General features: G+C 43.7%; 1 protein-coding gene and 1 pseudogene across 4 annotated transcripts; one reads left to right on the forward strand and one right to left on the reverse strand.

Moving 5' to 3' along the window:
- Window positions 1–27,483, reverse strand: SRD5A3 (steroid 5 alpha-reductase 3). Of its 4 annotated transcripts, XR_002830548.1 has the most exons (7): window positions 27,218–27,483; window positions 20,497–20,639; window positions 18,678–18,875; window positions 15,373–15,507; window positions 12,517–13,160; window positions 11,504–11,556; window positions 1–232 (listed from the first exon to the last, which is right to left on the reverse strand). XR_002830548.1 is itself a non-coding variant. In XM_006093957.3 (5 exons), exons 1-5 carry the CDS (start codon window positions 27,436–27,438, stop codon window positions 12,901–12,903), a joined length of 957 nt encoding a protein of 318 aa, XP_006094019.1. In that variant the 5' UTR covers window positions 27,439–27,483; the 3' UTR covers window positions 12,202–12,900. The 4 variants fall into 4 exon arrangements, 1 of the variants encoding a protein (XP_006094019.1); XR_001349294.2 differs by lacking the exon at window positions 11,504–11,556 and having other exon boundaries at window positions 2–232; XR_001349293.2 differs by lacking the exon at window positions 1–232 and having other exon boundaries at window positions 11,321–11,556.
- On the forward strand, window positions 13,259–14,105 carry LOC102441848 (annotated as a pseudogene).

The following is a 27,483-nucleotide window of genomic DNA, read 5'->3' on the forward strand; positions in this document are numbered from 1 at the left end:
GAACCTGGGACCCTTCAGTCCGCAGGCCGACGCTCTATCCACTGAGCCAAACTGGTCAGGGCAAGATGTTTTTCTTTTAAGAGAGGCATTTCAGAACAAATTCTGCAGCTCCACAGTGACCAAGGATCTAGGTTCCTTCCAGCTCTGTTCTATTATTCTTAGGGTGTGGCCTTTATCTTCATGATGCAGTAAGGCTGTGAGAGCTCTAACAGCCTGTTCCAGGCAGGACTGGCTGAAAAAAGAACAGGGAAATGGGTACATGTCTTTTAAGGAAATGTCCACAAAACACATCTGTTTATTTCATACTAGAGGCCTGGTGCACGAATTTGTGCATGGGTGCGGTCCAGCTGGCCCACCCCGATGAGGGCCCATTGGGCCAGACTGGTGGAGGGGAAGGGCCGAGGGCTGTTGGCCGGCTAGCTCCACCCTCATTTCGGCTGTTGGGGGCCGATTCAGGCTGGTTGGCTGCCGCAGTGCCACCGGTTGTTCTGGTTGTTATGGTCGTTCTGCCGTTCCAGTCGCTGGGCTTTTATATATATAGATTGGCTAGAATCTAGCTGTATGGCCACAGCTAACTGCTGTGACATTTCCCATATACATATATACATATGGGCATATATAAGTATACTAGAGGCCTGGTGCATGAAGTTCATGCACTTGGGGGGCCAGGGGAATGGGATCCTCAGCCCCACCTGTACCCTCTCACAGCCTGGGAGCCCTCGGGGGATTCCAATTGACGGCTTAGGCCCGCTCCCTGTGCTGCCATGGAGGCGGGAGAGGCTCCTGCCACCGCCAGCTGTGAGCCTGGCTTCTGGCTGAGCAGTGCTCCCCCTGTGGGAGCGCACTGACCACCAGGGGGCAGCTCCTGCGTTCAGCGTCTGCCCCCTGGTGGTCAGTGCGCATCATAGCGACAGGTCATTCCGCCGTTCAGTTGATTTGCATATTAGCCTTTTATTATATAGGATATATGTTTGTATACATATATAGAGTTATTTTAAGGAATTGGCTCAGGTGATTGTTGGGGCTGATGTCTATTTCAAGGCAGGCCAGCAGACTAGAAACTCAGGCAATATTTTTATATTACAGTCCTGGGGTAGAATTCCTTCTTCCTCAGGAGACCTCAGATTTTGCTCTCAAGGCCTTCAGCTTATTGGGTAAAGCCCACCAAAATTATTGAGGGTAATCTCCTTTAAAGTAAACTGATCATAGATGTTAATCACACCTATAAATATCTTCACAGCAACATCTAGATTAGTATTTGAACAAACAAGCATCATAGCTTAGCAAAATTGACATATCAAGTTAACCATCACAATCACATTTCAAAATTTTATAAAACTGTACTGGTAAAACAACACCTACCCAAGTTGGGTCTGGCCTGCCATCTGCCAGTTTGCTATTCTTTCTCTATGTGCTGGAGCAAGAAGCTTACTCCTTTCCAGACGTGTGTGTGTGTGTGTGTGTGTGTGTGTGTGTGTGTGTGTGACATGCCATTGAGTCAGCTCTGACTCCTAGCAACCATGTGAATGAATGATGTCCACAGTGTCCTGTCCTTACAATCTTACCCAGATCCTGCAAAATCATGCCTATGGCCTCTTTTATGGAGCCAATCCTTCTCATATTCTGTGTTCCTCTTTCCCTGCTGCCTTCTATTTTCCCAGCATTATTGTCCTTTTCAAAGAACCCTGCCTTCTCTTCATGTGCCCAAAGTAGGATAGCTTCACTTTTGTCATATTTGCCTCCAGTGATATTTTAGGCTTAACTTCATCTTTTTAAAAAATATATTTTTACTAGTGACCCATCATGCGAAATCGCGTGAGACCTGGGACCCTTCCCCCCCGGCCCACCCTCCCCGCTCCCCTGCACCATGGGACTGCTCCGAGTCCTGGAGTCCCGCCCCACATGGCCAGTGAGCCGCGGGACAGCCCTGAGTCCTGGAGTGCCGTCCTGATGCCCCGCCTTCAGGCCATGCATAGCGGCCACCAGGCTCCGCCTCCATGGAGCACACACAGGGCTGCAGAAGTCACGCAAAGCGGCTGCCGGGACCCCCACGCCCCTGCAGGGCCACAGGAACCCTGGTGGAAGCCGCACAGAGCGGCCACCAGCCCCGCCCCTGCTGCCCCACCCCCACTGTGCGCACCGCCATTTTGTGACAACGTTACGGCATGAGGGTCAACTTGCATATTACCTCTTTATTATATAGGATTGATTTCAGAGAGGAAGGGAGAGGGAGAGAGAGATAGAACATCAATGATGAGAGGGAATCATTCATCAGCTGCCTCCTGCACGCCTCCTACTGGGAATGGAGCCTGCAACCTGGGTATGTGCCCTTGACCAGAATAAAACCCTAGACCCTTCAGTCTGTAGGCTGACACTCTATCCACTGAGCTAAATTGGCCATGGCTTGACTTCATCTTTCTTGTGGTCTGGGTATCCATAAAGCTGTCCTCCACAACATACTTCAAATGAACCAATTTGTTTCCTATCAGCCTCCTTTGCTGTCCAACTTTCACATACATACATGGTTATTTACAGATCTACAATATAAGAATACCCTAACTGTACACCCTCCATACAACTGGAATCACACCTGATGGGAACAAGAGGCTTGCAGCAAACATGCCACATCCCACCCTTCCTGGGATACTGCACCTGGATAAATAGTCTCATTTTTTATTTTTGAAATTTAACCACTGTGTTGATGAGATACTATCTGATAAACAAGACACTTTTCTCTTTGACCCTGTTCTAACTCATTAAGTTATTTTCACTTCAAAACCAGAACTTCTGGTGCTAGGTAGTGATACAGAGAGGCACAGGCGGGAGGATTGGGTGGGAAGGGAGGGAGCAGGGGCTAATAAATGCTCATGGCTCTGCCAGCCTATAGTCCCCAGTCATTCCATTCCATTCACCCAGTACCACCCAGACAGAGAAAAGCCTTTCTACTCTCTCCTCATTCAGTTCCTCTTCACTTGTTTTTCTCTTCCAATGTTAAATTACATTGTACAGGCGGCCTAGAAAACGGAGGCATGTTGCCAAAAATGTCACTGATTTGTAAGAGGGCTTTATATATTATGGACATTTATTTTCTCATTCTATTCTTACATGTATTGCAGTTGTTTTTCCTAATTTTAAAAACATTGTTTAGGATGTCTTTCACTGTAATTCTGTACATGCTTGTAGCTTTTCTCCATCTACTGTCATAATATTAGTACTAGAAGTGTGGCTAAAGTGGGCTCATTAAAAGCACTGACACAAAATTATATCACTTAGAAATCCATACTTTCATTAAGTCAAGAAGATAGAACTAAAATTATTTTTGCATAAATGTGCATCTTCTTTATGTGTCTCAATCCCTGCAATACATTTGTTTTACATGATTTTTTATAATCATAAAAAATAAAAACAATTATAATTAAGTGAATCTCTTTTAGCCTTATGGGAAGCAAATTGGGTTTAAGTGCTTGATGTTTTATTTTCAAATGTCAGTCATCTGTATTGTGATTTTGTTTCTGCACAAAGTTTATTGGGAGTTGTCAGTTCTGAAGGAACTAAGAATAGAACAGGGTCTGTATTGTGGTGCTGTTTCTTTGGAAAAATAGCTTTCCGTAACTGAAAATCACAGACTGCTGATAGAAGGGCAGTCTGACAGGCTTACTGCTTATAATGTACCTGAGTTTGACCCTGATTTGAATTGCTGTTGATTCCTGTTAAACTCGTTCTTTGGATGGCAAAAAACATAATTTTAATGAGATGCCAACCCAGTGGAGGTATTGTCTCAAAGTGCTTTTTTTGTAACATTCGTTTTGGATCACATACAGATTTTTCCTAATGCCAAATTCCGCACTCTAGCCATAGTATTACACTGTTTTCACATAGATTAAATGCCTACGAGTTGATAGATTTTGTATGAAATATACCAAGAACATGCATTTTCTTTCTCTTTTTTACACTTTTTAAAAATATATGTTTGTATTGATTTCAGAGAGGAAGGGAGAGGGAGAGAGAGGTAGAAACATCAATGATGAGAGAGAATCATTGATCGGCTGCCTTCTGCACCCTCTCTACTGGGGATCAAGCCCACAGTCCGGGCATGTACCCTTGCCTGGAATCGAACACAGGACTCTTTAGTCCACAGGCCAATGCTCTATCCACTGAGCCAAACCAGCTAGGGCTTTTTCTACACTTCTTAAGGATTCATAACCATGAACTGTTGTCTTCCATAATAGCTTATGATAGAAATTTGTCAGTACTCTTACTTGTGGGTCAGGCTGGCTGCATAATTTGCTGGGCCCAGTACAAAATGAAAATGTTTATAAAGCAGGAAAAAAAGTGCAGTGAGAGGTACCAATGTAATAGGGATAATAGTAATACATGAGTAACTCAATGAACTTAAAAATTACAAAAATGATATCTTTCCTGTTACTTCTACATGATACAATAAACAATAATAGTTTATTAATGTGATATCTTGATTGATTATGAAAATTTTCTAGCTTACTGGTCTGAAAGTTCATCAAGATTTATTATTTTATTTCACTTTATTTTCATTTTCAATAGATCAGAAATTCATTTCATGCAGTTTCTTTTTCAAGAGATACGACTGAAAGCTACACCAGTCGCTCGTGGCAAATGTACAATCACAAATAAATTTAGATCATTTTCATTTTGAAAAGAATCTGCTGATGCAATTGTTAGGAATCTTTATAGGCTGTGACAACACTAAGATACATTTCTAATACATTATTTTGAAATACAAATGTTAGTACTTTCATTTTTCTAAACAGATTTAATTCTTTATATGAATTAGTTTTATGTAAATCTGAATTTATTTTTAAGTATAAATTTATACAATAGTGTTTTAGTTTCCTCAGTCAACAGAAAGTGGCTTCATGATTTGGGTGTAATTCAAAAGTCCTGTTTATGCTTTCTGTCATTGTATCTTCAATTACATAGGAAAACAATTTTTTTAAGTTTTTAATTGATTTTTAGAGAGAGAGAAAGGAGACGGGGGGGGGGGTGTGGAGAGAGAGAGGGAGAGAGAGAGAGAAATCAGAGTGAGGGACAAACTTCCATCCATTGTCTTCCGTACATACCCCAACCAGGGATTAAACACTCAACCTGTATAGGTGCCCTCACCAGGAATCGAACTGGCAACCTTCTGGTGCACGGGATGACACTCAACCAACTGAGCCACACCAACCAGAGTGGGAAAACAATTTTAATTACCTTCCTCATTAACAAAAAAAATTGGTTAATTAAAACCTTTATATGAAGATAGTGTTATTTTCTATAGAGTGTGATGATCTTTACATTGATTTCTATTTCTACAACTGTGGTTATTTGTGTTGCAAGGTTGCAGCAGTTTTCAAAACTAGAGATCCTAAATCTTTTAAGAAAATTCTAATAATTCCTTGAAATGTTTTATTGCAATGCTCATATTTACATTCTTACTTTGTTCTACTTTACCTATAAAGTTTGCTGCCTGAGTGCCAGCAGTTACTGTCCCCAACAGATTGGAGAGCTGATATTTGTGTAGATGACACAGGGATTGGCAAGCTGGCCCACCACTGAGGGGCTGGGCAGTCCCCATGCAGAGCCCCTTCCCTTCTCTGGAGCCAGAACTGCCATGGCTGCTGCCTCTGCTTCTACTGCTGCCATCACCATCACCACTGCCATGTGGCCCAGGCTACCGCCCAGCAGCGCCCTGAACTGCTCTGAGCATGTGCGGGCATGCTGGGGTACCTGCACTGCCCGAGCCCTCTGCACACGTGCAGGCGGTGCCTCCCATTGTGTCCCACTGCTCACATGCATGCTCCATGGTCCCACAGGACTTCACTTACCAAACACAAATTCAAAAATAATTATTGAGATTTTCCAAGGCAGCAACAGCATAGGATTAATTCAAGCATGGTGCCCTTCTGAGTGGGGCCCTGTGCAACCGCAGAGGTTGCATGCTCATGAAGCTGGCCCTGTGGGTGGTCCTACACTCTATCAAGCATCAGGATTTGAGCTGTATATAAATAGCATGAGATGGTGGGGAAATGATGGCACTGATATATTCCTTCCATGATCTTAAATTGAGGCAATAGGTTTTTGAGAAATCTACCTTATCTTCATACTTAAGTGTGTGCTCCTTGAGAACAAAAAATCTTGTCTTCCATTACCCTGCATTTACCACAGAGCTTGCAAATAGTAGATGTTAAGTAAATTTGGTTGAATAGATAAATTGTTATTCTTCTGTTTTCAGAGGAGTAACACATAAACAGCTGGAAATAGGTAGGTGCTCTTTTAATATAAGGCAATGAACTGATTCAGTCAGTGAAAAAAAATCTGATCTGAGCATCTGATCCAGGGGGAGGAATATCATAACCATTGTATTTCCTGTACACTCCACAAGAGTCATGTGTGTAAACTTCCCGAGTTCGGTAGGAGTCTTTCTGCCTTTGCCTGTACGTACAGAGAATCTCATGATTGATTTCCATCCCCCCGCTTTGTTTCCCAAGAGGACTAATTTCCTTCCTAGATCTAAGATTAAGATGGCATTATTCTTCACCAAGAGTGTGCAAAGATAATTTTATAAATATTGTCTAAGACGAAACTATGAAAGACTGCTGACTAGGAAATCTAATCAGAATACACAGTATGCAAGTGGGAGATGATGAGGGGAGGGTCTTTATAACAGAGCCTGTAACACTTTCTTAAAAGCTGTTTCCTTCAGTAGGCAAATCAGGGTGCTATGATGCCATTAAGTACTTTCCTTGGGGGTCTTTCTTGATTCTTACTATATACAAGTTTGAATTTTGTGGTAAAGGACACAGACCTTGTCAAGTCATGAAAATGAAAGGTAGGCCTGGATATTGCAAGGCAAGTTGAAGTGAGTGCTCAGTCTGTAGGTAGCCATGCCCTTTGTGAACTCTACTAGCCAGTTTTAGGGTCTACCTGTATCCAAATGCCTTTTGATCTTGATGAGAAGTCTACACCCTATGAATAAGTAAAAATTATTAGTAGGCATGCCAAAAAATGGCATTCTCAGACCTTACTTATTCATTCCAACACACCCTCATAGTATCACACTCTTCTGCAACTAAATTGCCACACCCTGATAGACATTCCAGAGAATGCAATCCAGGAAATGCAAATAAAATTCATCTGAGTTAAGAGCCTATGTCCTTCTTAACTCTTGCCATTTGCAACAGCATGGATGGAACTGGAGAGCATTATGCTAAGTGAAATTAGCCAGTCAGAGAAAGATAAATACCACATGATCTCACTCATTTGTGGAATATAGAGAACTACATAGACTGATGAACAGGGACAGATCCAAAGACAGAGAAACAGCGATCAGACTATCAATCCCCAAAGGGGAAAGTTGGGGAGGGTGGGGGTAAGGGGAAGAGATCAACCAAAGGACTTGTATGCATGCATATAAGCCAAACCAATGGACATGGACAACAGGGGGCTGAGAACATGAGTTGGGGGGTGGGGAGGTTAATGGGGGGATGAGGACACATTTGTAATACCTTAACCAACAAAGAAATTAAAAAAAAAGAGCCTATGTCCTTCTTATATAAAACAGCAAGAACAACACAATTTAACAAATTGACAACCTGGAAAGTTGCTCTGAGAAGGGGAAATAGTAAAGCATATAAAACCATCATTATGGATAGGACTTATTCTATACATTCTGGAATTCTGGAATGGAAAAACAAAACTATTGAACAATGAAATAGGGAGTTTTAGAAAAGATAAAAGATGTCTCTCCCATCTCTAAGTTTTTGAGTTTGGTTTCATGGAGCGCACTCATCTCCTAACAAATTTTACTTTCAGCATTGTAGACTCTGGAGTATGGGAGAGAAGAAAGAGTATCCATTCCTATTTCGTGTCCCACACCAATTGCTGTAATCCTGAATTGCATGAAAATCCTGAACTCTAAAGTTTGCTTTAGTGGGTTGAACATACTGACTCCCTTATAACAAACAGAATATGGCCAAAGGATGAGATGTCACTCCCAAGATTAGGTTACGGGGAGACTGTGTCATGTGTCTTGCACACCCTTGCTTGCTTGCTCGGATGGAACTTGAGGACCATGATATGAGCTACTCCACAGAGAGATCCATTGTGATTCCAGGCACAAATAGTACAAGCAAGAAAAGAACAAAAGCCCTGACCAGTTTGGCTCAGCGGATAGAGCATCGGCCTGTGGACTCAAGGGTCCCAGGTTCGATTCTGGTCAAGGGCATGTACCTTGGTTGTGGGCACATCCCCAGTGAGGGGTGTGCAGGAGGCAGCAGATTGATGTTTCTCTCTCACCGATGTTTCTAACTCTCTATCCCTCTCCCTTCCCTTCCTCTCTGTAAAAAATCAATAAAATATATTTTAAAAAATTAAAAAAAACAAAAACAAAACAAAAACTTGCACTATAACACCATCTACTGGAAAACAAAAGAAAGTGCCCTACCTATCAAGTTGCTGCACTGTTGAGAGCAAAACAAGTATCTAAACAAGAAAAAAAAAATCATTACCTCAAATGTGCAGGCAGAGAAACAATCCATCAGATACCAGGAACAACCAAGGTCATTTGGAAGCACAGGAAGAAAACGAAAAGTCTCCAGCAACCAAAGTCCTGGAATATTGTGATTTAGATGACAGAGAATTCAAAATTGCAATTATGAAGAGGCTCAATGAGATAATAAGAGAACTCAGATGGGCAGCTCAAATAGCTCAGAAATTCAGTAAAGGAACAAAAGGATTACTTTACCAAGAGAGTGAAAATGTAAGAAATAATTACATTCTGGAGTTGAAGAACTCATTAAATGAAATGAGAAATGCATTAGAGAGCACTGGAAATAGAGCAGACTAGATATGAGAAGGAATTAGTGAGCTCTAAGAACGAAACCTAGAGGAAGAAGAGAGTTAAGAAAAAATAAGAAGTGAGTTAAGAAAAATAAAGGAAAGACCTCTACCGAGAGCTCTCTGAATCGATTAAAATCAGCAACATAAGGATAAGGGTATATCAGAAGGAGAGAGAGAGGAAGGGAACGGGGAACCTATGAGAACTTCCCACACCCATGGAAAGACTGGACTTTAGAGCAAGCTAACTGAACACCTGATTTCAACACAAAAAGAATTTCCCCAAGACACATTTTATTCAAACTGTCAAAAATTAATGACAAAAAATTCTCAAGGCATCCGGTGGGAAAAATTGTAACCTATGAAGGAAGCCCTATTAGATTCTCATCAGATTTTTCAATATAAATATCACAAGCCAGGAGAGAGTAGAAGAAAATATTCAAAATATTAAAGGAGAGGAGCCATCAGCCATGGGTAATATATACAGCAAAGTTACCCTTTAGATATGGAGGAGAAATAAAGGCTTTCCCAGACAAACAAAAGCTGAGAAAACTTACCACTCTAAGACCTGCACTATAAGAAATATTGGAAGGAGCTGATCTACCAGAAACAAAAAGACAAAAGTATATAAAACTTTGAGTACCATGACTGACAGACAGAAGCAGGAAATTGCAACTCTACTTCAGAATAGGTTTTAAATAATTATAAAGGTTAAAGGCGGGGAAATGCATTAAAAATAACTATAATTATAGCCCTGGTCAGTGTTGCTCAGTTGGTTGGGTGTCATCTGTTCAATTCTTTATCACGGCACATGACGCAGTTGCGGGCTGTATCCCTGGGAGGAGGTATGAAGGTAGGAGTTATGCAGGTAGGAGGTATGTAGGAGGCAGCCAATGGATGTTTTGCTCTGATATCAACGTTTCTCTCTCTCACTCTCTCTTCCTCTCTCTCTCTCAAAAAGAATCAACAAAAATATTTTAAAAAATAACTACTGCCATTTGGTTATGAATGCACAATATAAAAAGAGAATTTAGGTTAAAATCATAAAAGGGGAGGCGGTAAAAGACTGAACAGGTACAGTTGAATGAAGATAAAAGACAATCAGAAGAGAAAGGACTATTTGTATGTCTGAGACATTTACACATATGTAATGGTAACCACAAAACTAAATCCAGAGCTGAGACATGAAATGTATAAAAAGTAATGTGAAAGACTGGGCAGAAATTTCTTACAGAGGTATAAAAAAATGTCTACTTGCTCCTTTACTATTTGAAGGTATTCTTTAATATATTAGTTCATTTAGAGCTATATTACTCATCAATGATTCTTGAGTTTTCAGGTACTTTAATTATGCAAATGTTTATAGTATCCTTAGATTATCTATTAAGCTTCATATAAAATATCTGCAAAGGCTCTTTTTTTATTTTTAATCCTCACCTGAGGATATTCCTTCAATGATTTCTAGAGAGAGTGGAAGGGAGGGTGGAGGGGAAGAGAGAGAGAGAAACATGGATGTGACAGAGACACATTGATTGGTTGCCTCCTGCATGCACCCGGGGAATATGCCCTTGACCAGGAAGAACTCGAGACCCCTCGGTCCACAGGCTGATGCTTTAACCATTGAGAAAACCGGCCAAGGCTCTGCAAAGGCTCTTTTATCTTTGGTATGAATTCTAGCAACAACCACTCATTGAATTATAAACATAATACGGGGGTAGGGGTGGGGAGAGATTAACCAAATAATTTATAAGCATATTTGCTTAACCCATGAACACTGACAATAGTGTGGTGAAGGCCTGGTGGAAGGTGGTCAATGGGAAAAAAGGGGACATCTGTAATACTTTCAATAATTAAAGATAAATTTTTAAAAACCCCACATAATACAGAACAGTCTTGTGGATATAAAATCATCCCTGCTTGCTGAAATCAAGTGTTAGCATAGGGGATGAGCTACAACTTGGAGACTTAACAAAGGCTATTTTCTGCACACTTTTTATAGGCAGTAGGTAACCCAGGGAATGCTGTTATGAGGTAGTTCAGTATCACTTCCCCCTAATTTAATAGTAGTAGAGAATGAAATGAGGTTGCTCAACTAAGCTTGCAGGAAAATCAAGAGTCCCCACCCCTAAGTGATTTCTGGATTCCCCGTGTGATGAATTTGCTGACTCTCTTCGGTGCTCTCCCTTTAGGCACAGGGACAATTTTCATTGACACAAAAAGCAGTGCTGACTGTGATCTTGCAAGTGCAGCGCCATCCTCAATTATTCTCCGTGGCTAAGCTTTTGTCAAAGACCGCGCTACTTTGTTCTGAGCCCTTCTGAGGACATCATGACTTCCTCGTTTATCGTCACACAGAAATGCAATGTTTGGGCAACAAAGGGAAAAGTAAAGTAAGGAGCATGAACAAGGGGCAGCAAGGACAGCAGGGACTGGGGACGCTTAGTCAAGGCCCCAAGAATGGTTCTTCACAGGGATGCTCATTACTTTAGTTACGAGTACAGTGACATTCCAGAACATTGGCCAAATTCTAGTCTGACCCAGTGTAAAACGGCATGCTGAAGCAAAATACATTTCCTCCCAAGTAATTTGCTGTTAAAAATTATTCATGCCATTGGTGTGGACATAAAGGCCAAGCTACAATATGCTTTACATTTCCAGTGTAGAAAGTTTGGTTCCCGAGTCCCGGTCCTGAAGATGGCAAATCTAAATGATAAATAAATAAATATGTCACTTATTCGAATAGACTGAGCAACTCACTGAAGTGGTATTTGAATGATGGGAGGGAAAATGCTACAGCAGAATTATTGTAAGAACTTTAGAACATGCTCTGACATGCATATATTAAAATTTAGTAAAAAGAATCTCAGTTGAACAGCTTTGGTCTACTACTTGAGGGGTGAGTAAGGGGAGGAAATACGTAGACTATGTTTGATATGTGCCTGATTCCTAATTAGGTTCTTGCCTCCTTAGCAAGGTATATATTAGTGCAAAATTTTAGTACTGAGTAGACCAAAATACTACATCTATATAATAGGAATGAAGTTAATACCTCAGTCAATAAGCCAGTAAATCTTATGTTGCATGAATGTGAAATTTTTGCTGCATCACTCAGCAAAAATTATTTTTCAAGTTTGTTTTTCTTTCACATAATGCATTTATTTCCCTTTGATTTAACCGTGGGTATTTTAACATAAGCTATTTAAAGTGTCAACTTTAATCCTCAATAGCTTCAATTCATTCTATTAGTTAAAATAAACTCAGGCAGACATTAATCCAATTTGAATAACTACATATGAATGAGGCTACAGTACTATCTAATCCGAAGTATAACTCAATTTCATTCAAGGCTTCTCATGCATGAATACAAAAATACTTTATTTTCAGATGCTTTCATTTTAAGGTACTCCCCTGAAAGAGATGTCAAAAAGTATTCAATAAAGGAGGTTTCAGACTTTCTGTTGGGCTATGATTTGAGGGGGAGAGGAGTGGAAATGACTAGTGATGATTCCATACTGGAAATCTGTGGTAATATGTGAAAGTATAAATTAACTACAATGGACTCATTGTTCCCTGAATCTTTTGGTGTGAAATGGCATATTGTTGTTAGTTTCAAAAGCTATTCTGCTTTTATTAAAATGCGACAAGCAGCCACTGAGCACTTACTGTATCACTTATTATGATGTCCAGTTAATTTGTCCCTAGCAAAGCCACAGATGATCTCCTCTTCCTCCGTGGCTGTAGGTGCATGTTTGGAGTTGTGTGCACGCTCCGGGTTAGTTTGCTTTGAAGCAGCCTGGAGGAGTCTCATCCAGTTTTTAGCCTTTGGCTGGTTTTGTAAAGCAACTCAGCACTCCCGGGTCTGCCAGAAGCAGTGCTTTGAAGTTTCATTTTCTTGATGGACATTGCTTTGCTCATCCAGTGAAGACTTTGGGTATAAACACAGAGTTTCTAACAGCTCTGCCGAAACTGCGCTTTGGTCTCTAGACGTCCTTGTCCTGAGGAACTGAGCCAGCCACCTGGCCTGCATTCTTCATGACGGAGGTTATCTCAAAACAGAAACGGCAGGAAGGCTTTCCTATGCTTTGGGTAGGAGGCAAATTTGCTTTTGTAAAACTTGTGGCTGAGGAAAGCTGCCAGAGCCTGGCTGAAGAAGACGTATGTTACCACCAGCCACCAAGTTACGTTATGGAAGCCCAAGGTGACGGCCATGGACACGTAGATCATCAGCTCTGCTAAGTAGTTAGGGGAGGAAACATAGTCAAACCAGTCTCCAAAGGGGATCCGGTGGTTACAGTGAATGATCACTCCTGAAATGAAAAAAATAAAACTTCCTGAACGTCTGAAGCTGTGAAAAGAAGGTTCTACCATATCACCCCCCCCCCCCAAATCAGTTACAAAAACTCCTATTAGAAAAGAGTATGACAGACATGCGTGCAAACCACCCTCCTGCCACACTTCCATTGCCAGTCTACTGTGTATTAGAGCCACATGCTCAGGTCACACTATCAACTGTAAATAAGCACAGGGGAACCTGTTACGCCAACAGTCCTCCAAGCTGGAAATGAAGAGCTCAGACTCCACAAAGCCTAGAGAAAGATCCTCTTCTCTCCTGCCTGCCAGTCATGTCAGTAGCCTGTGCAGAGCCCTCCGAAGCTGTGGCCGCCTTCTTTCTCTCACGGGGAGGAGGGCCTGCACCCTGGGCAGCCTTTACCCAAGTTCAGTGTCCAGCGGGCCGGACTGTAGGTGTCTCCTTGGGGCCCTGCACAGAGTGTGAACTGCTGCAGCAGGAGTCATGGCAGGACAGGCACTCGGAAAGTTTCTTCCCGCTCTGACCCAGTATTAGGTGAAAGGAGTGCTGCAGACACTGTAGCCAAAGGAGGCATTCTGCTTCCAGAAAAATCTCAAGGAAAAGCAATGCAAGCAGCAGTAGTGGCTGTTGGATCAGGCTCCAAAAGAAAGGGTGGAGAGACTCGACCAGTTTGTGTCAAAGTTGGAGACAAAGTTCTTCCAGAATGGGGAGGCACCAAGGTAGTTCTAAACAACAAGGATTATTTCTTATTAAGAGGTGGTGACATTCTTGGAAGGTACACAGACTGAAATAAATCACTTGAAATGGTATCATGTGAAGCTGCCCATTTCACTGACTTTCTGAAATATTTCATCACGTAAATAATTTCTATGTCTCTTTTATAACAAACTAGTGATATACAAAAAATGGCATGCAGTGTCTCTTAAAATTTAGTTTCACTATAATGACATAAACATTAAAAAAAAAAAAAGGGCTCAGACTCCAGTGAGACTGCACAAGTCCAAACCCAGGCTCTACACCTACTGGCTGTTACCACTAGCCACCAAGTTATGCTATGGAATCCCAAGGTGATGGCCATGGGGACTTTAGATAAGTTGCTTAACCTCTTTGTGCCTCAGTTTCCTCATCTGTAAAATGGAGATTAGACTGTACCCACCTCAAGTGAGCATTTGTGAAGCTAAAACACTCCAAGTAGGGCCTGGCACAAAATGAGCACTCAATAAACGCTGAATAATACTATTCCATTTTTAATATTTCAAAAAGCCTAATAAAAACTGTCCCTGTGATAAGTTAACACAAAAACTAATAAAAAAGTCAAGAGTTTTGGCTGGAATGATACTAACTCAGCATGGTCATACTAGTGCTCACATACTGGTCAGACACATATATGCAGTGCAGGCCCTAAATTGTGGGTACAGAATCTATAATAATAAAAACATAGTATGCTAATTAGACCAGACAGCCGAATGACCTTCCAGACATCATTCTGGACGTCCTTCCGGACAAAGCCGCCACGGCAGGGGCCGAGGCAGAAGCGGTTAGGGGTGATCAGGCAGGCATGTGAGCAGTAAGGGGCATCAGGCAGGCAGGCAGAGTGGTTAAAGGCAATCAGGCAGGCGAGCAGTTAGGGGCGATGAGGCAGGCAGGTGAGTGGTTAGGGGCAATGAGGCAGGTGAGTGGTTAAGGGTGATGAGGCAGGCAGGTGAGCAGTTAGCGGTGATCAGGCAGGCAGGCAAGCAGTTAGGAGCGATCAGGCAGGCAGGTGAGCAATAAGAGGCATCAGGCAGGCAGGCAGAGTGGTTAGGGACGATCAGGCAGGCGAGCAATTAGGGGCGATGAGGCAGGCAGGCAGAGTGGTTAGGGGTGATGAGGCAGGCAGGCAGGCAAGTGGTTAGGAGCCAGTGGTTCCAGATTGCTAGAGGGTGCAGGCCAGGCTGAGGGACACCCCCCACCCGCCCCATGCACGAATTTCATGCACCAGGCCTCTAGTAGAATCATAAATACCAGGACTAGTGGGGCCAGAGAGAACTCTCAGTCTAATGCTCTCATTTCACAGATGGGAAGATCAAGACCCAGAGAGATGTCTTACCAAAAATGAATATTTGATCCATTAGTCACCTAATTAGGGCAGGAAGGAAAAGGATGAAAGTACACGGACAATTTACTTCTGAGTGTTAAAATCCACATGCAGTGGCTCGAAAAGATCTTACCTGCTTTATTTTTCCTGAGATTGCCAAGAATGACGTGGCACTTATACTGATGGACCGATGACCAGATGAACATCATCATACCGAGGATATGGAACCACCGAGTTTGCATCAAGAGATTTTTCCCTACCACATAGACTGCAGAAATAAGAATTGTGTTATTAGCCAATGCTGCAAAATTTCAGAGGCTCGGGGAATTGAAAAATCACACAGTCAGCAGAACACATTCATCCACTTATTCTGTTCCTCATGGCTATAAAACTATGCTGATAGAATTTCCCAAGTACAGGAGGAAGAACACCACAGCAGACTTGTTCCTCAGCCAGGGGCAGCTTCAATGGCACCTGGCAGAAAATTCCACAACGATACATTCTCTTGTTCCTTCTTCAAATGCTTTAAGCACAGAGTTCAGCTCTATCTCCTACTCTTGTGATGTATTCTCGTGTGGTGCGACAACCTTGCTAATTTCTAAGCCTGGATTTATGCCTTCTTTCTTATATTCTACTGTCAGAAAAACACTTTCTGAAACCTCTCCCTGAGCTACTATCCTAAGCCATTGCTAGGGAGACCCTGAAGGCAGAATGCTGACTTGATGGGCTCCAGTCAATCAAGAAAACTACTGCAAGCGAAGGCTAAGGGTGGGGACTTCTCACAAAGAGGAGAAAAGTCAACTCCAAGATGGAAAACAAAACAGTATCCCTTTCTGATTAGACAGAACCTAGTCAGAGAGATTTCGTTTTAGGAAAAGAAATACTTAGAGTATTATCTTCTCTCTTCTCCAGATATGTGGAAGAAGAGAAGAATGTAGAGCTCTAAGTACTGGCATCAGAAAAACAAATTAAGGACTTCCCTATGATCAGCAGGAAGCAGTCGGGCTAGTCGGGGACTTGGTTCAAGAAACAAAGTTGTCCATTGATAACAGGAACCAACCAGCCTGAGGCTCTGGAGCCAAGAGGGAGCCCCTACAAAGTTGATCCAGGTAAGAGAAGCAAGGATCATGCTATTCCATGTGGGTACCTAGGAGTAGGACTTCGAGATGACAGCTAATGACTAATGAAAGTCCACCAAAGTCTACCTGTGTTGATTTCTTTTAAACCTGGCTCTATATAAACAATCTACTTAGAGTCTCTTAATATTCACTAGGCTTAGCCATATAACTAAAAAGTTATTTTTTATAAGTAAAAAGTAAGCAAAATATGAAAAATTCAGTTTTTAATCAAAAGGCCTTTAAGAACAAGTAACTGTAGAATTAAACATTGAAGCAAATGTCTGGGAATTCACATCACTACCCAGTCACCTACTCTAAATGCAGAGAAACTACCTGGGAGGGAAAAAAGATTTGTAAGAGTAAGCTGGAATTATCATGCAGGAAAGGGGAAGGCTCATATTTACTGAGCATCTTATCTGTGTAGCATTTATTCATTCATTTATTTGTTACTTAATGGTGTTGATTGAGCTTGGAACTGTTGTAGATGTGAGGCATAAAACAGTGAATACATCAGGCAAGATCCCAGTCCTCATACATTCACATTCCAGTGGCAGCTGCCACTAGAATCGAGTAAACAAATCAATAGCCCAGGTAATTTCAGGTAGAGATAGTACTCTGAAGAAAAGAAAATAGAACTGTGTCATCAGAGTGACTGGGGGAATTCTCTAGACTTGAAGACAAGGAGGTGTGGAGATCTGGGTAGTTTAGAGATATTCTTTCTTTTCACTTTCACACCAATCCTCTGAAATCTGTAAATATCCCTGATTTCAGATGAAGGTTGTAGGCTAAGAGAAGTTAAATAAGCCGGACTCAGATTCAGGTCCATCGAACCCCAAGCCCATTTCTATTGGACCCCACAGCTGACAAATGCCCCCGTGTATTCTCTCTCAATGAATTCCTGAAACCAGTTCTCCCCATATTGTCCCATATGAAGGACAAATAGATGAAACAAAAGACAGCTGCAGAAGGGAGTATCAGGAAAGCTTTTTGTGGGTGCCACGGCTGCCTTCTCTTCATTAGTTACACAGGAGTGAGTGCAGAAGGTGGGGCCCGGCCACCAGAGAAAAGTCCAGAAGAGACAGGTGCTGCCAATGGGAACGAAGCAACTGAAAGCTGGTGAGTAACCAAAGTCCTTAGGCAAGTTCCTTGGGGTGGAAAACCCATACTGTACACCCAGGAATGACAGCGCAAGCCTTGATACTGGGCTGCACAAGAATACCACAGCAGAAAGCTCAGGGAGGAAGAACATATTTCAGTTCAGAGCACTTAGGTGGAGAGATGCTAGCGGAGTAGCTGAGGCCGATAAATAATTCATGAATTGAGAAACAGCATCAATAAGATGTACTTGAAAACCATTCCTCAAGCCATGGAGGCCTGAGTTGTAGTACAGCAAGAGAGAGGGGCACGCTGATACTGAAATCAAACCTGAGGAGAACGCTCCCTCACTGAGGGCTTGGAAACGTCTAGATCTTGGTCTCAGTTTACAAGGATGAATGTATGAAGCCTTGGACTGAGAGACAACAGTCATGAGCGATCTACCCAACAGTGCCTGGGCTGCAAGGTGAAGTTAACCTCAGTCCTAAAGATTCATTTCAGTTACCACAAACAACTTGATTCCTTACAGTAAGCACGTATTGTTTTCACAAAAATGACAGTCATATATGTTAGCTATTCACCTCCCTCCCACAAAATAAAACCCACTTCATTTCCTCCTCACAAACAAAAGTCATGATTTTGTTCCCTCTTCCTGGTTAGTAAGAGGTCAGACTTGTTAAGACGCAGTTCTGATTGACCACAGTACTCTGCTGTCCTCGCCCCATGGCGGCCTCGCTGACAGAAAAGCTGTGTGCAATGGCACAGTCCCAAGACCTAAACGGCAAAAAAATGGCTCCCTGCTCCCTCTTCACATCACAAGTACCCACCCCGAGTCAGGCCGCCCACTCCTCCTCTGGTTTTCTATGGTCAAATCCTGCGCCACAACTTCCCCTTCCCCAGCCTCACCCCTCACCTTCCCACACAAACAGGAAGGCTGAGGCTCTGGGGAAGCCACTGTCTTTGCTGACCCTTTCTCCTGTTTGTGGGTGATCCTGCTCCCTGTTCATCTCTGGACCACACTCCTCCTCTGTCTCCAGACTTACTCCACGTGAGTTCACTGCCTCACCCCCACTGAGGGAAACCTCACGTCCCATTTCTTCTGACCCTCCTGAATGCTTTGCCCTTTACCGTCTTTACTGAAGACGTTAAGGATTGGGCAGGTCTCCTGCTCTCCAACTTCCATGGCCCCCGGTGACTCAGGTAACAGTGCCCAGGGACCACTCACCATTCCTGCCGTCCATCGGCACTTGGCTCAGCACAGTTAGGCCGACGAGGACGTAGTAGACGAGTCCAAAGCAGTACTGCGCGATGTGAATCACAGCGTTGGAAAAGACACTGACATAGAGGCACTCGAAGAGTCTCCGCAAGCTGTGCAGCCACAGAAACACCAGTACTAAGAATGCAGACAGCGCCAACTCACCCCCTGCGATTCAGAAAGCAACACATTCAGCATGTCTCTCTTCGGAGTTAAGCCAGTATTATATTCTCCTACCGTTACACATAGTATTACACAAAAGTAGAGCTAGGAATGGGCCTAGAAATCATCCAGTCTAACGCTTCCCTGCTTTTCTTAGCAGTGGGGAAGTGGGCCATGTGAAGTCAACATATTTGGCTCAAGGTTACACAGGGAGCTAGTGACAGAGCTGGACAAACTCAGGTCTCAGCTTCACCCTGTGAAAGCCTTTGAGATGGCATGGCCCTCCTGTGAAGGGGCCTATGCTCACAAACAGGGTCTCGGGTCCCGGTTCCCGGGTCCCGGGCACTAATAATAACGAAGACAGGAAGAGTTCCAGGGTGACCCCTGAGCAGCCCCACCTGGTGGGATCCCTGGGGTTCGGGGAGACAAGAGACACAGGCACCCACAGAGGCAGAAAGGAGGACAGGAACTGAGGAAGAATTCTGCATTCCTTTCCATGTTAAAAAAAAAAGAAAAGAAATGATACTTTTAGGAGACTGTAACCCCTGAGATCTACCTTCCTATCTGCCTTTCACTCCTCTACCCCAAAAGAAGTCAGAAGAAATGCCGGTTTTAAAAATGACATAAACCCAGCCGGCGTGGCTCAGTGGTTGAGTGTCAACCTAAGAACAAGGAGGTCACGGTTTGATTCCTGGTCAGAGCACATGTCCAGGTTGAGGGCTCGATCCCCAGTTGGGGGCTTGTAGGAGGCAGCCGATCAATGATTCTCTCTCATCATTGATGTTTCTATCACTCTCTCCCTCTCCCTTCCTCTCTGAAATCAATAAAAATATATTTTAAAAATATCTTCAGAAAAACAAAGACAAAATAAAGAGATGAGTTTGAATGTGTGAGGCGGGACTCAGTGAGGTACCCTCCCCTCCCAAACAGGAACTGCATGTGCTCTTCCTTCTGACCGTCATCTTTTGCAACAGGTTCCTCTGGTCACACAGAAAGGGATTGTTCCTGGGGAGCCAGTGGCTTGGCTGCTGAGCAGAGCCAGCACCAGAACAATGTTTCTACTTCTGCCCCTCTCCCGGCCTGACATGCACTGAGGCCACTTTGTTTTCACCTTCAACTCTTTCTTTTAAAATTGTTCTTTATCTGAGGCAAATGTAATGTCTGTTTTGTAATCATTGGGTCCATGTCTTTACAGTCAATTTTATCAGGAAACCAAAGCCTTACGCTATAACAGTTGTAACCAGTGATCAAAAAGTAATTTTCCAGCACGTTTCTGGAGTTCTGAGACACGGTTTTGGTTGGACGGTATAAATGTTTCAAGGCAAACACAAGGGAATCCTAAAAGCTTTTCTCCTAAGTCTAAAGACGTCTATGTAAATTTACCAACAGTACAAACAGTATCAGGGGGAGAGCAGCCAGTCCGTACACCACCCAGCAACTGCTGTGGAGTCGGGGATGGAGAGCTAACTCTCAGCTCTGCCAAGATCTCAGTGAAAGACTTGGGGGCATCCCCACGGGGATGGGCATGACGAGGCAGAACTCTTTTTGCTCACAGTGGCTATGAAATACCAAGAACAGCTTCCTGCAGGCAGGAAAGGTAGGAACAGGATGCAATGGTTGTGATTACCGCGGAATTGCACAGCCCCAAGAATTCTGAGTAAAGTGTACAGCCAGTCTGGAAAAGGCGCTCCCAGGAACAGGCATTGAGTAAGGCACCAAAGCAGGAAGCCATTCCACAGCACTGAGATGACATAGAAATGAGAAAAGTACCTGCAAAGGGAAAACAAGTTAGGCAATTGTCAGGATAGAGCCCCTTTATTACGCAGAAAGACTATTATTATTATTATTATTATTATTATTTTATTGTCTAAAGTTTTACATGTCTCCTTTTCCCCAATTGACTCCCCCCACCCCCAGCCATTCCCACCCCAGGCAAGCCCCCACCGCCCCAGTGTCTATGTCCATTGGTAAGACTATTTTTTCGTGTCCTTCTCTTCTCTCCCCCCATCCTCAGAGTCTAGTTCAGTGACGGCGAACCTTTTGAGCTCGGCGTGTCAGCATTTTGAAAAACCCTAACTTAACTCTGGTGCCGTGTCACATATAGAAATTTTTTGATATTTGCAACCGTAGTAAAACAAAGATTTATATTTTTGATATTTATTTTATATATTTAAATGCCATTTAACAAAGAAAAAAATCAACCAAAAAAATGAGTTCACGTGTCACCTCTGACACGGGTGTCATAGGTTCTCCATCACTGGTCTAGTTACTCTTTTTAATAGAACCTGAATCCTACAGGTGTTCAGATTTCAAAACTTCCTTTCAAATGATGGGACCGGTGAACTCAGAAGAAAAAGAGGCCTCCTGAGGTTAACAAGAATATGATTGACGCTGTTAAACTTAGACCGAGGTTCAGTTAGTAAGCTCTCTGACCTCTGGTAACTGGGTTGGGCTCAGGTTCCAAACTAGTTCCTGGATTGTGCTAAATGCAGGCCAAATCTGTGAGATTTCTAAATCTGGAGCAGTGTTACTGCAATAGCCATACAACTGTTACACAAGATTTACACAACTACAGGCGCTCAGGGCTGTTAAGAAACCTTAGAGGTCTTCCGATTCAGTCTTCTAAACTGTGTTGACCTAAATTACTTAGATGACAAATATTAACTCATACAACTAGGTATCAACTCCTGAGGGTTACAGCTCTCATATAACTACAATGCTTATTTTGCAATCAACACAGTTACAAATGAAATACAAATAAAACCACAAAACCAATAAAAATTGCAATTAGCAATGTTAATTTGATGTGAAAGATGATGTTGGTTTGCTGAAATGAAATCACCTAATATGGCACAAGGGCCTAACGGTTTCTTTGTCGGTCCACTTACTATTTTTCTCTATCCAAACCAATTCAGAATCATTCTGACTTTGCAAGGTGCCTGGAGGTCATTTGGCCTTCCCTGGTCTTCAGTGCATCGTGTCTATAGTAAGCCCCCTTCCCTCTTGTCTCATTAGACTGTGACAAAATAAGATGACCTGGAGTCAGGAGGATTAAATATAAACCCAGGGACTCCTCTTCCAGATGGTCCAGAATATTCTGTGCACCAAAACTCACAGTGTACCCAGACCATGCCACTAACAATGACCTAATCTGATCATTCCACAGTAACCCTCTTAATTCTCCCAACTACTGTTACAGACTCTCTATCACTGGATCTGCCCTCTCTGAGCCGTCCTATTCCTAATTCTGATCTTCTCCAGGCTCATGAGCTTAGTTCAGCCGTGGGCAAACTACGGCCCGCGGGCCAGATCCGGCCGGTTTGAAATGAATAAAACTAAAAAAAAAAAGACTGTACCCTTTTATGTAATGATGTTTACTTTGAATTTATATTAGTTCACACAAACACTCCATCCATGCTTTTGTTCCGGCCCTCCGGTCCAGTTTAAGAACCCATTGTGGCCCTCGAGTCAAAAAGTTTGCCCACTCCTGGCTTAGTTTCTTCAAATGCTCATGCATCAGTGTTAATTTCACAACCCCCTCCACCCTGCAGGCCACTGGCCTTTGGTTGCCTTCCAGCTTTTTCCTTAAGACACACTTCCTAGTCGTCGTCCTAATACATCAAGGTTGCAGGTTCAATCTCTAATCAGGGCACATAAAAGAAGCAACCAATGAATGCATAAATGAGTGGAACAGTACATCAATATTTCCCTCTCTTTATCTCTCTCTCTTCCTCTTTCTCTCTAAAAAACAAAACAAAAGACACACTTCCTAGAAGCGAGCCCAGGTCTGGTCTGAGGCAGGAGCAGAGCAGATGGCAGCAGCACCTTGCTCTGCAGGCTCCCACAGAAGGGGAGGGGTCTGCTCCTGAGGAGCAGCTTTACCTATTTCATTTTTTCGCAAATATTTACCGAGCACTTAAAACATGCCAGGTACCGTTGCTGGAGCTGGGCACTCAGCAGGGAGCGATCAAACCAGGTCCCGCCTTGATGAAGTTTACCGTTCAGCGGTCAGTCCACAAACGAGCCTGTGGACATCCAGGTAATGCTGGGTGATGGCACAGAGGGGAGGTCACCCTGGACAGATGGTCAGGGATGGCCTCTCTCAAGGTGGCATTTGGCTAGAATGAGTAACCCTTGTGCATTGGAGGGGGAAGAACCTTCCAGGCAGAGGAAATGACAACCACCAAGGCCCCGAGGAGCAGTGAAGGACACCTGTGTGGGGAGGGCTAGGGGGAGGGGGAGGGCACACATGCTACAGGGTCTTGTAAGGACCCTGACTTTTATTAAGTGTGTGTGGTGGGGGGAGGGGCGAATTTGAGTAGAGTGACCTGAAGTAATAATTTATGTTTTTAAAAATCCCTCTGGCTGACGGGAAAGTTCTGGAAGCTGATAGTGGTGATGGTTGCACAAACATGTGAATGTACTTAAAGCCACTAAGGCATACACTCAAAAAGGATTAAATCGGTAAATAGTATGTCATGTACATTTTACCACAATAAGAAAGAGCACTACTCATTCATTTCACGATTCTTTAAGTTTAGAAAACAAAACAAAAGAACATCCCTCTGGAAACCAGGCAGAGAATAGTCTAGTCTGGGGGAGACCAGTTAAGGTGATTTCACTTCATCTTCACAGCAATCCTATACAGTTGATGTGGCCGATGAGAAAACTCCGGCTCAGGAAGGTGAAGGTCCTTATCCACAGTCACACAGTGAGTGGCAGGGTTTGCTCAGACCCAGCCCTGAGGACTGAAGTTAGTCACACTGCCGTACTCCTATTCATGCAGCTCAGACCAGCCTGAGCCTACTTTCCTGGCCCTGCATTACACATACCCATCTATACCTCATCTAAAGCCAACCAAATCACTCGAGCATGTTGGTATAAGCTGCTGAGCCACATCTTGCTGTGCCCTACTTATGCCATGGTGTTCCTGATGCACAGGCAGCCTGTTTTTCCTACTCCTGCATTTTGTACATTCTAGTGCTTGTTTTGCTTGCCTGATTTCCCTCTAGAGAAAACATGTTCTACTTTTGATAAGGTTATATCTCTTGCTTTTTTTTTTTTACTAGTAAAAGACCCAGCTCTAGCCTCTTTTCCCTCCCTTGGCACTTTGCCTAACTGAAGCACTGTTTTCCTAGCCCTTGGGAACATGGATAAGGTGATCCTTATGGTAACCCAGGGCTTAACACTGAGCAAGCACTCCTTTGATTTAGCACATATTTTCGTGCTTATTATAAGCCAGGGACTGCTCTAGGCTCTGGGGATACAACAATGAACACAGGAGACAACAATTCCTGCCTCTATGGAGCTTATACTCTCACACAAAGTAAATTTTACAGCATGTCAGTAGGCGGTAATTATTACTGAACAGACTAAAGCCGGGAAGAGAAGAAGGGATGCTAGGATGATAGAATATACTTTTAAACAGGATGGGCAGGGCACACCTCATTGAAAAGGTATTTGAGCAGGATTATAGGAAGTGAGAGCATAAACCATGTCGCTATTTGGAGGCAATGCTTCCCAGTTAGAGCAAACAGGCAGTGCAAAGGCCCTGAGGTGGAGAGAGGACTAGCAAAGAGGCCCATAAAACAGGACTGGAGCCACATGGTGGGGGGCGGGGTGGAGGGAGGATAAACTACAAGAAACGAAGTCAGTGAGGTGGTGGGGACAAGGGTCTTGGGCTCTTCCTGTGAGCTGGAAGCCACTGAATGGTTTTGGGCTAGGAGACATGATCTGATCTAATACATATTTGTTGACTGCCAGCACTGACGCCAGGCCCAGAGAGGGGTTAAGGGATTGACTAAGGAAACGCATGTTCCTCTGACTAAGGCCCTGGCCCTGGGCTAAGTGCTTTAATGTCATCTCCACCTACAGGACAAGCAGGTGCTATTATGCTAACACTCCAATCCATATATCACCTCTTGACTGGACCCCATAATAACCTCTTACGCAGTCTTTTCCACACAACAGCTAGTCATCCTTTCAAAACATAAATCACTTCTGGGAATATGTCTGAAGAAACTGGAAACACTAATTCAAAAGAATAAATGTACCCCGATGTTCATAGCAGCGTTATTTACAATAAACAAGATATGGAAGCAGCCCAAGTTTCCATCAGTAGATGAGTGGATAAAAAAAACTGGTACATTTACACAACGGGATATTTACTACCCGGTGGTAAAAAAGAAGGACATTTTAACCTTTTGCGACAGCATGGATGGACTTGGAGAGCATTATGCTAGTGAAATAAGCCAGTCGGAGAAAGACAAGCACAGTGCCATATGATTTCACTCATATGTGGAATCTAATGAACAAAATAAACTAACAAAATAGAAAGAGACTCATAGAGACATAGAACAGACTGACAGCTGTGAGAGGGGAGGGGGTTTAGGGGACTGGGTAAGAAAGGTGAAGCGATTAAGAAAAAAACAAACATAAATCACATAATGCCATGCTCCCTTCCTCACCCTAAAGCCATAAATGGCTTTCCATACACTCGGAATAAAAGCTAATCGCCACGGAGGCCTGTAAGGCTCTGTTGAGCAGTGAACTCATCTCCCGCCCCACCCCTCGGATCATTCTTTCAGCTTTGTCGCTGCCACCCCCCACCAGTCCAGCTCTGGGATCAAGTAACCCTGCTGGATTCCTCTGAAGCACTTATTAACTCCTGAAATTATTTTGCTTGTTTTACAAGATTTGTTTACATATTTACTGTATGTCTTAAAAGAACAAATGCTCCAAGGAGCCTAGAATAGCTCCTGGCATACAGTAGTTCTCTGTAAATACTAATTAAAAATGAATGAAAGAGAAGATACCTCTCTCATCTAAAGTAACTCTCAGAGCAAGCACCCAAGTTAACTAATAATCTGACTCAACCTAAAACCTTTTAAAAAAAATCTTTCACAAGATATTGATCAAGGACCTTATTATTTGTCAGGCATTGAATCAGGGATATGGTTACAAACAAGACAAATTTAACGCATGGAAAGTGTAGAGTCTAGAGCAGGGGTTCTTAACATTTTTCTTCCATGAACTGACTCCGTTGGCGGTATGATGAAGGCTATAGGCCCCCTTTCAAAATGTTATGACAAGCATAAAATACGTGGGGATTACAAAGGAAACCAAATGTATGGAAATATAGGTAACACCACTACTAAAAAACAAGTCTTTGATATAGTAATAATTGTGTTTCTCAACTAATGTAACAAATAACAAGATCTAGTGGGAAATAACTACAATCCTTGTACTGATGAAAATAATGTTTTGAGGTCTCCAATATTTCTAATGGAATATAAAAAACTCCTATATCTCTACCACCTAGAAATGTTTGGCTGACTCTTACCAGCTATGATCTGAATTCAAAGTAAAAAGAAAAACAAACCCCAAACCCAAAAAATCAAACTATAATAACTCTTACTCTTTCTGAAAGAATTCTATTTAAGTCCTAACACTGAAATCTTTCGTTGATTTTGGTTAGGAAATCTATTAAAAGTCAAATGGAGCTTCGGGATCAGGCTTGCCTAACAGGTACCATCATAGACAGCTGTCTCCAGGGGCACCTGCCCAGGTGCGGGTTAGGAGGGTCAGTGCGGCCGAAGCAGGTGGCGCCAAGCGTGGGGACCAGCATCTCGCCCTTCCTCCAGGCTACCGGGGTCGAGGGCAGGGGAGAAAATGGAAACAGAGGCGCAAAGGGCGGGCCTGCCTTCATTTCTGGTGAGTTCTGGGCACCTCAAGTAGACTGCAAGCCCCCAGCAGTGGTTCTCAACCTTCTGGCCCTTTAAATACAGTTCCTCATGTTGTGACCCAACCATAAAATTATTTTCGTTGCCACTTCATAACTATAATGTTGCTATCGTTATGAATCGTAATGTAAATATCTGATATGCAGAATGGTCTTAGGCGACCCCTGTGAAGGGGTCATTCGACCGCCAAGGGGTCGCGACCCACAGGTTGAGAACCGCTGCGAGTGAGTGCAGGGGAGAGGAAAGGGGGAATTTGGAGACAAAGGAGACTTTATTTGCCTCGTGGTAACCAGGCCTAAATTCAGAAGCGTTGCCACTTCTCCGAGGGAAGGACTCCGTGCGGTGCGTCACCAGTTCACGTTCCTGCGCCCCTGATAGTGTACGCGGCTCAGCTCTCCGGTGTCGGCGGACATTCGGGACGTTTCGCCCCCTGGGCCCCGAAGCGGACGCGCGGGAGCTGGGAGACCCGCCCACCGTGCGGCCTGGGAGAACCAGCCCGGGCCGCGCCGCCCCGCGCCCGCCTCTGCTGCCCCCTGCCGGCTGCGCGAGCCGGGCGCCCCGGGATCGCGCCTCGGCCACCCGCACTCAGGCCCGGGGCGCCGTTACCTCTTGGGGACATCAAAGCTCCGGCAGATGGCCGGGCGCGGTGGCGCGCCACATTTGGTTTTCCCATAGCGGATCAGGTCCTGGAAGAGGGCGCAGCTGGGGAGCCAGCGAGGCGGCACGAGCTGCAGCAGCAGGGTCAGCAGGAAAGCGGCGGCCAGTGTGAGCCACACAACGAGTAGGGGGTTCAGCATCCAGAGCGCCGCCCCAGCCCAGGGAACCATGGCCCGGCCGCTTCCGCGCTCCCCAGGGCCCCCGCCTCCAGCGGG

Source organism: Myotis lucifugus, unplaced genomic scaffold, assembly GCF_000147115.1.
Source record: "Myotis lucifugus unplaced genomic scaffold, Myoluc2.0 scaffold_127, whole genome shotgun sequence".
Taxonomy (NCBI): domain Eukaryota; kingdom Metazoa; phylum Chordata; class Mammalia; order Chiroptera; family Vespertilionidae; genus Myotis; species Myotis lucifugus.

Excerpts from the sequence above, each read along its gene's own strand:
- SRD5A3 (XM_006093957.3), bottom strand. The coding sequence starts at position 27,438 with ATGGTTCCCTGGGCTGGGGCGGCGCTCTGGATGCTGAACCCCCTACTC. Across the intron at positions 15,508-18,677 it reads GCCGATGGACGGCAGGAATG|TCTATGTGGTAGGGAAAAAT; the intron begins GTGAGTGGTCCC and ends TTATTTCTGCAG. Across the intron at positions 13,161-15,372 it reads TCTCAGGAAAAATAAAGCAG|GAGTGATCATTCACTGTAAC; the intron begins GTAAGATCTTTT and ends TTTTCATTTCAG.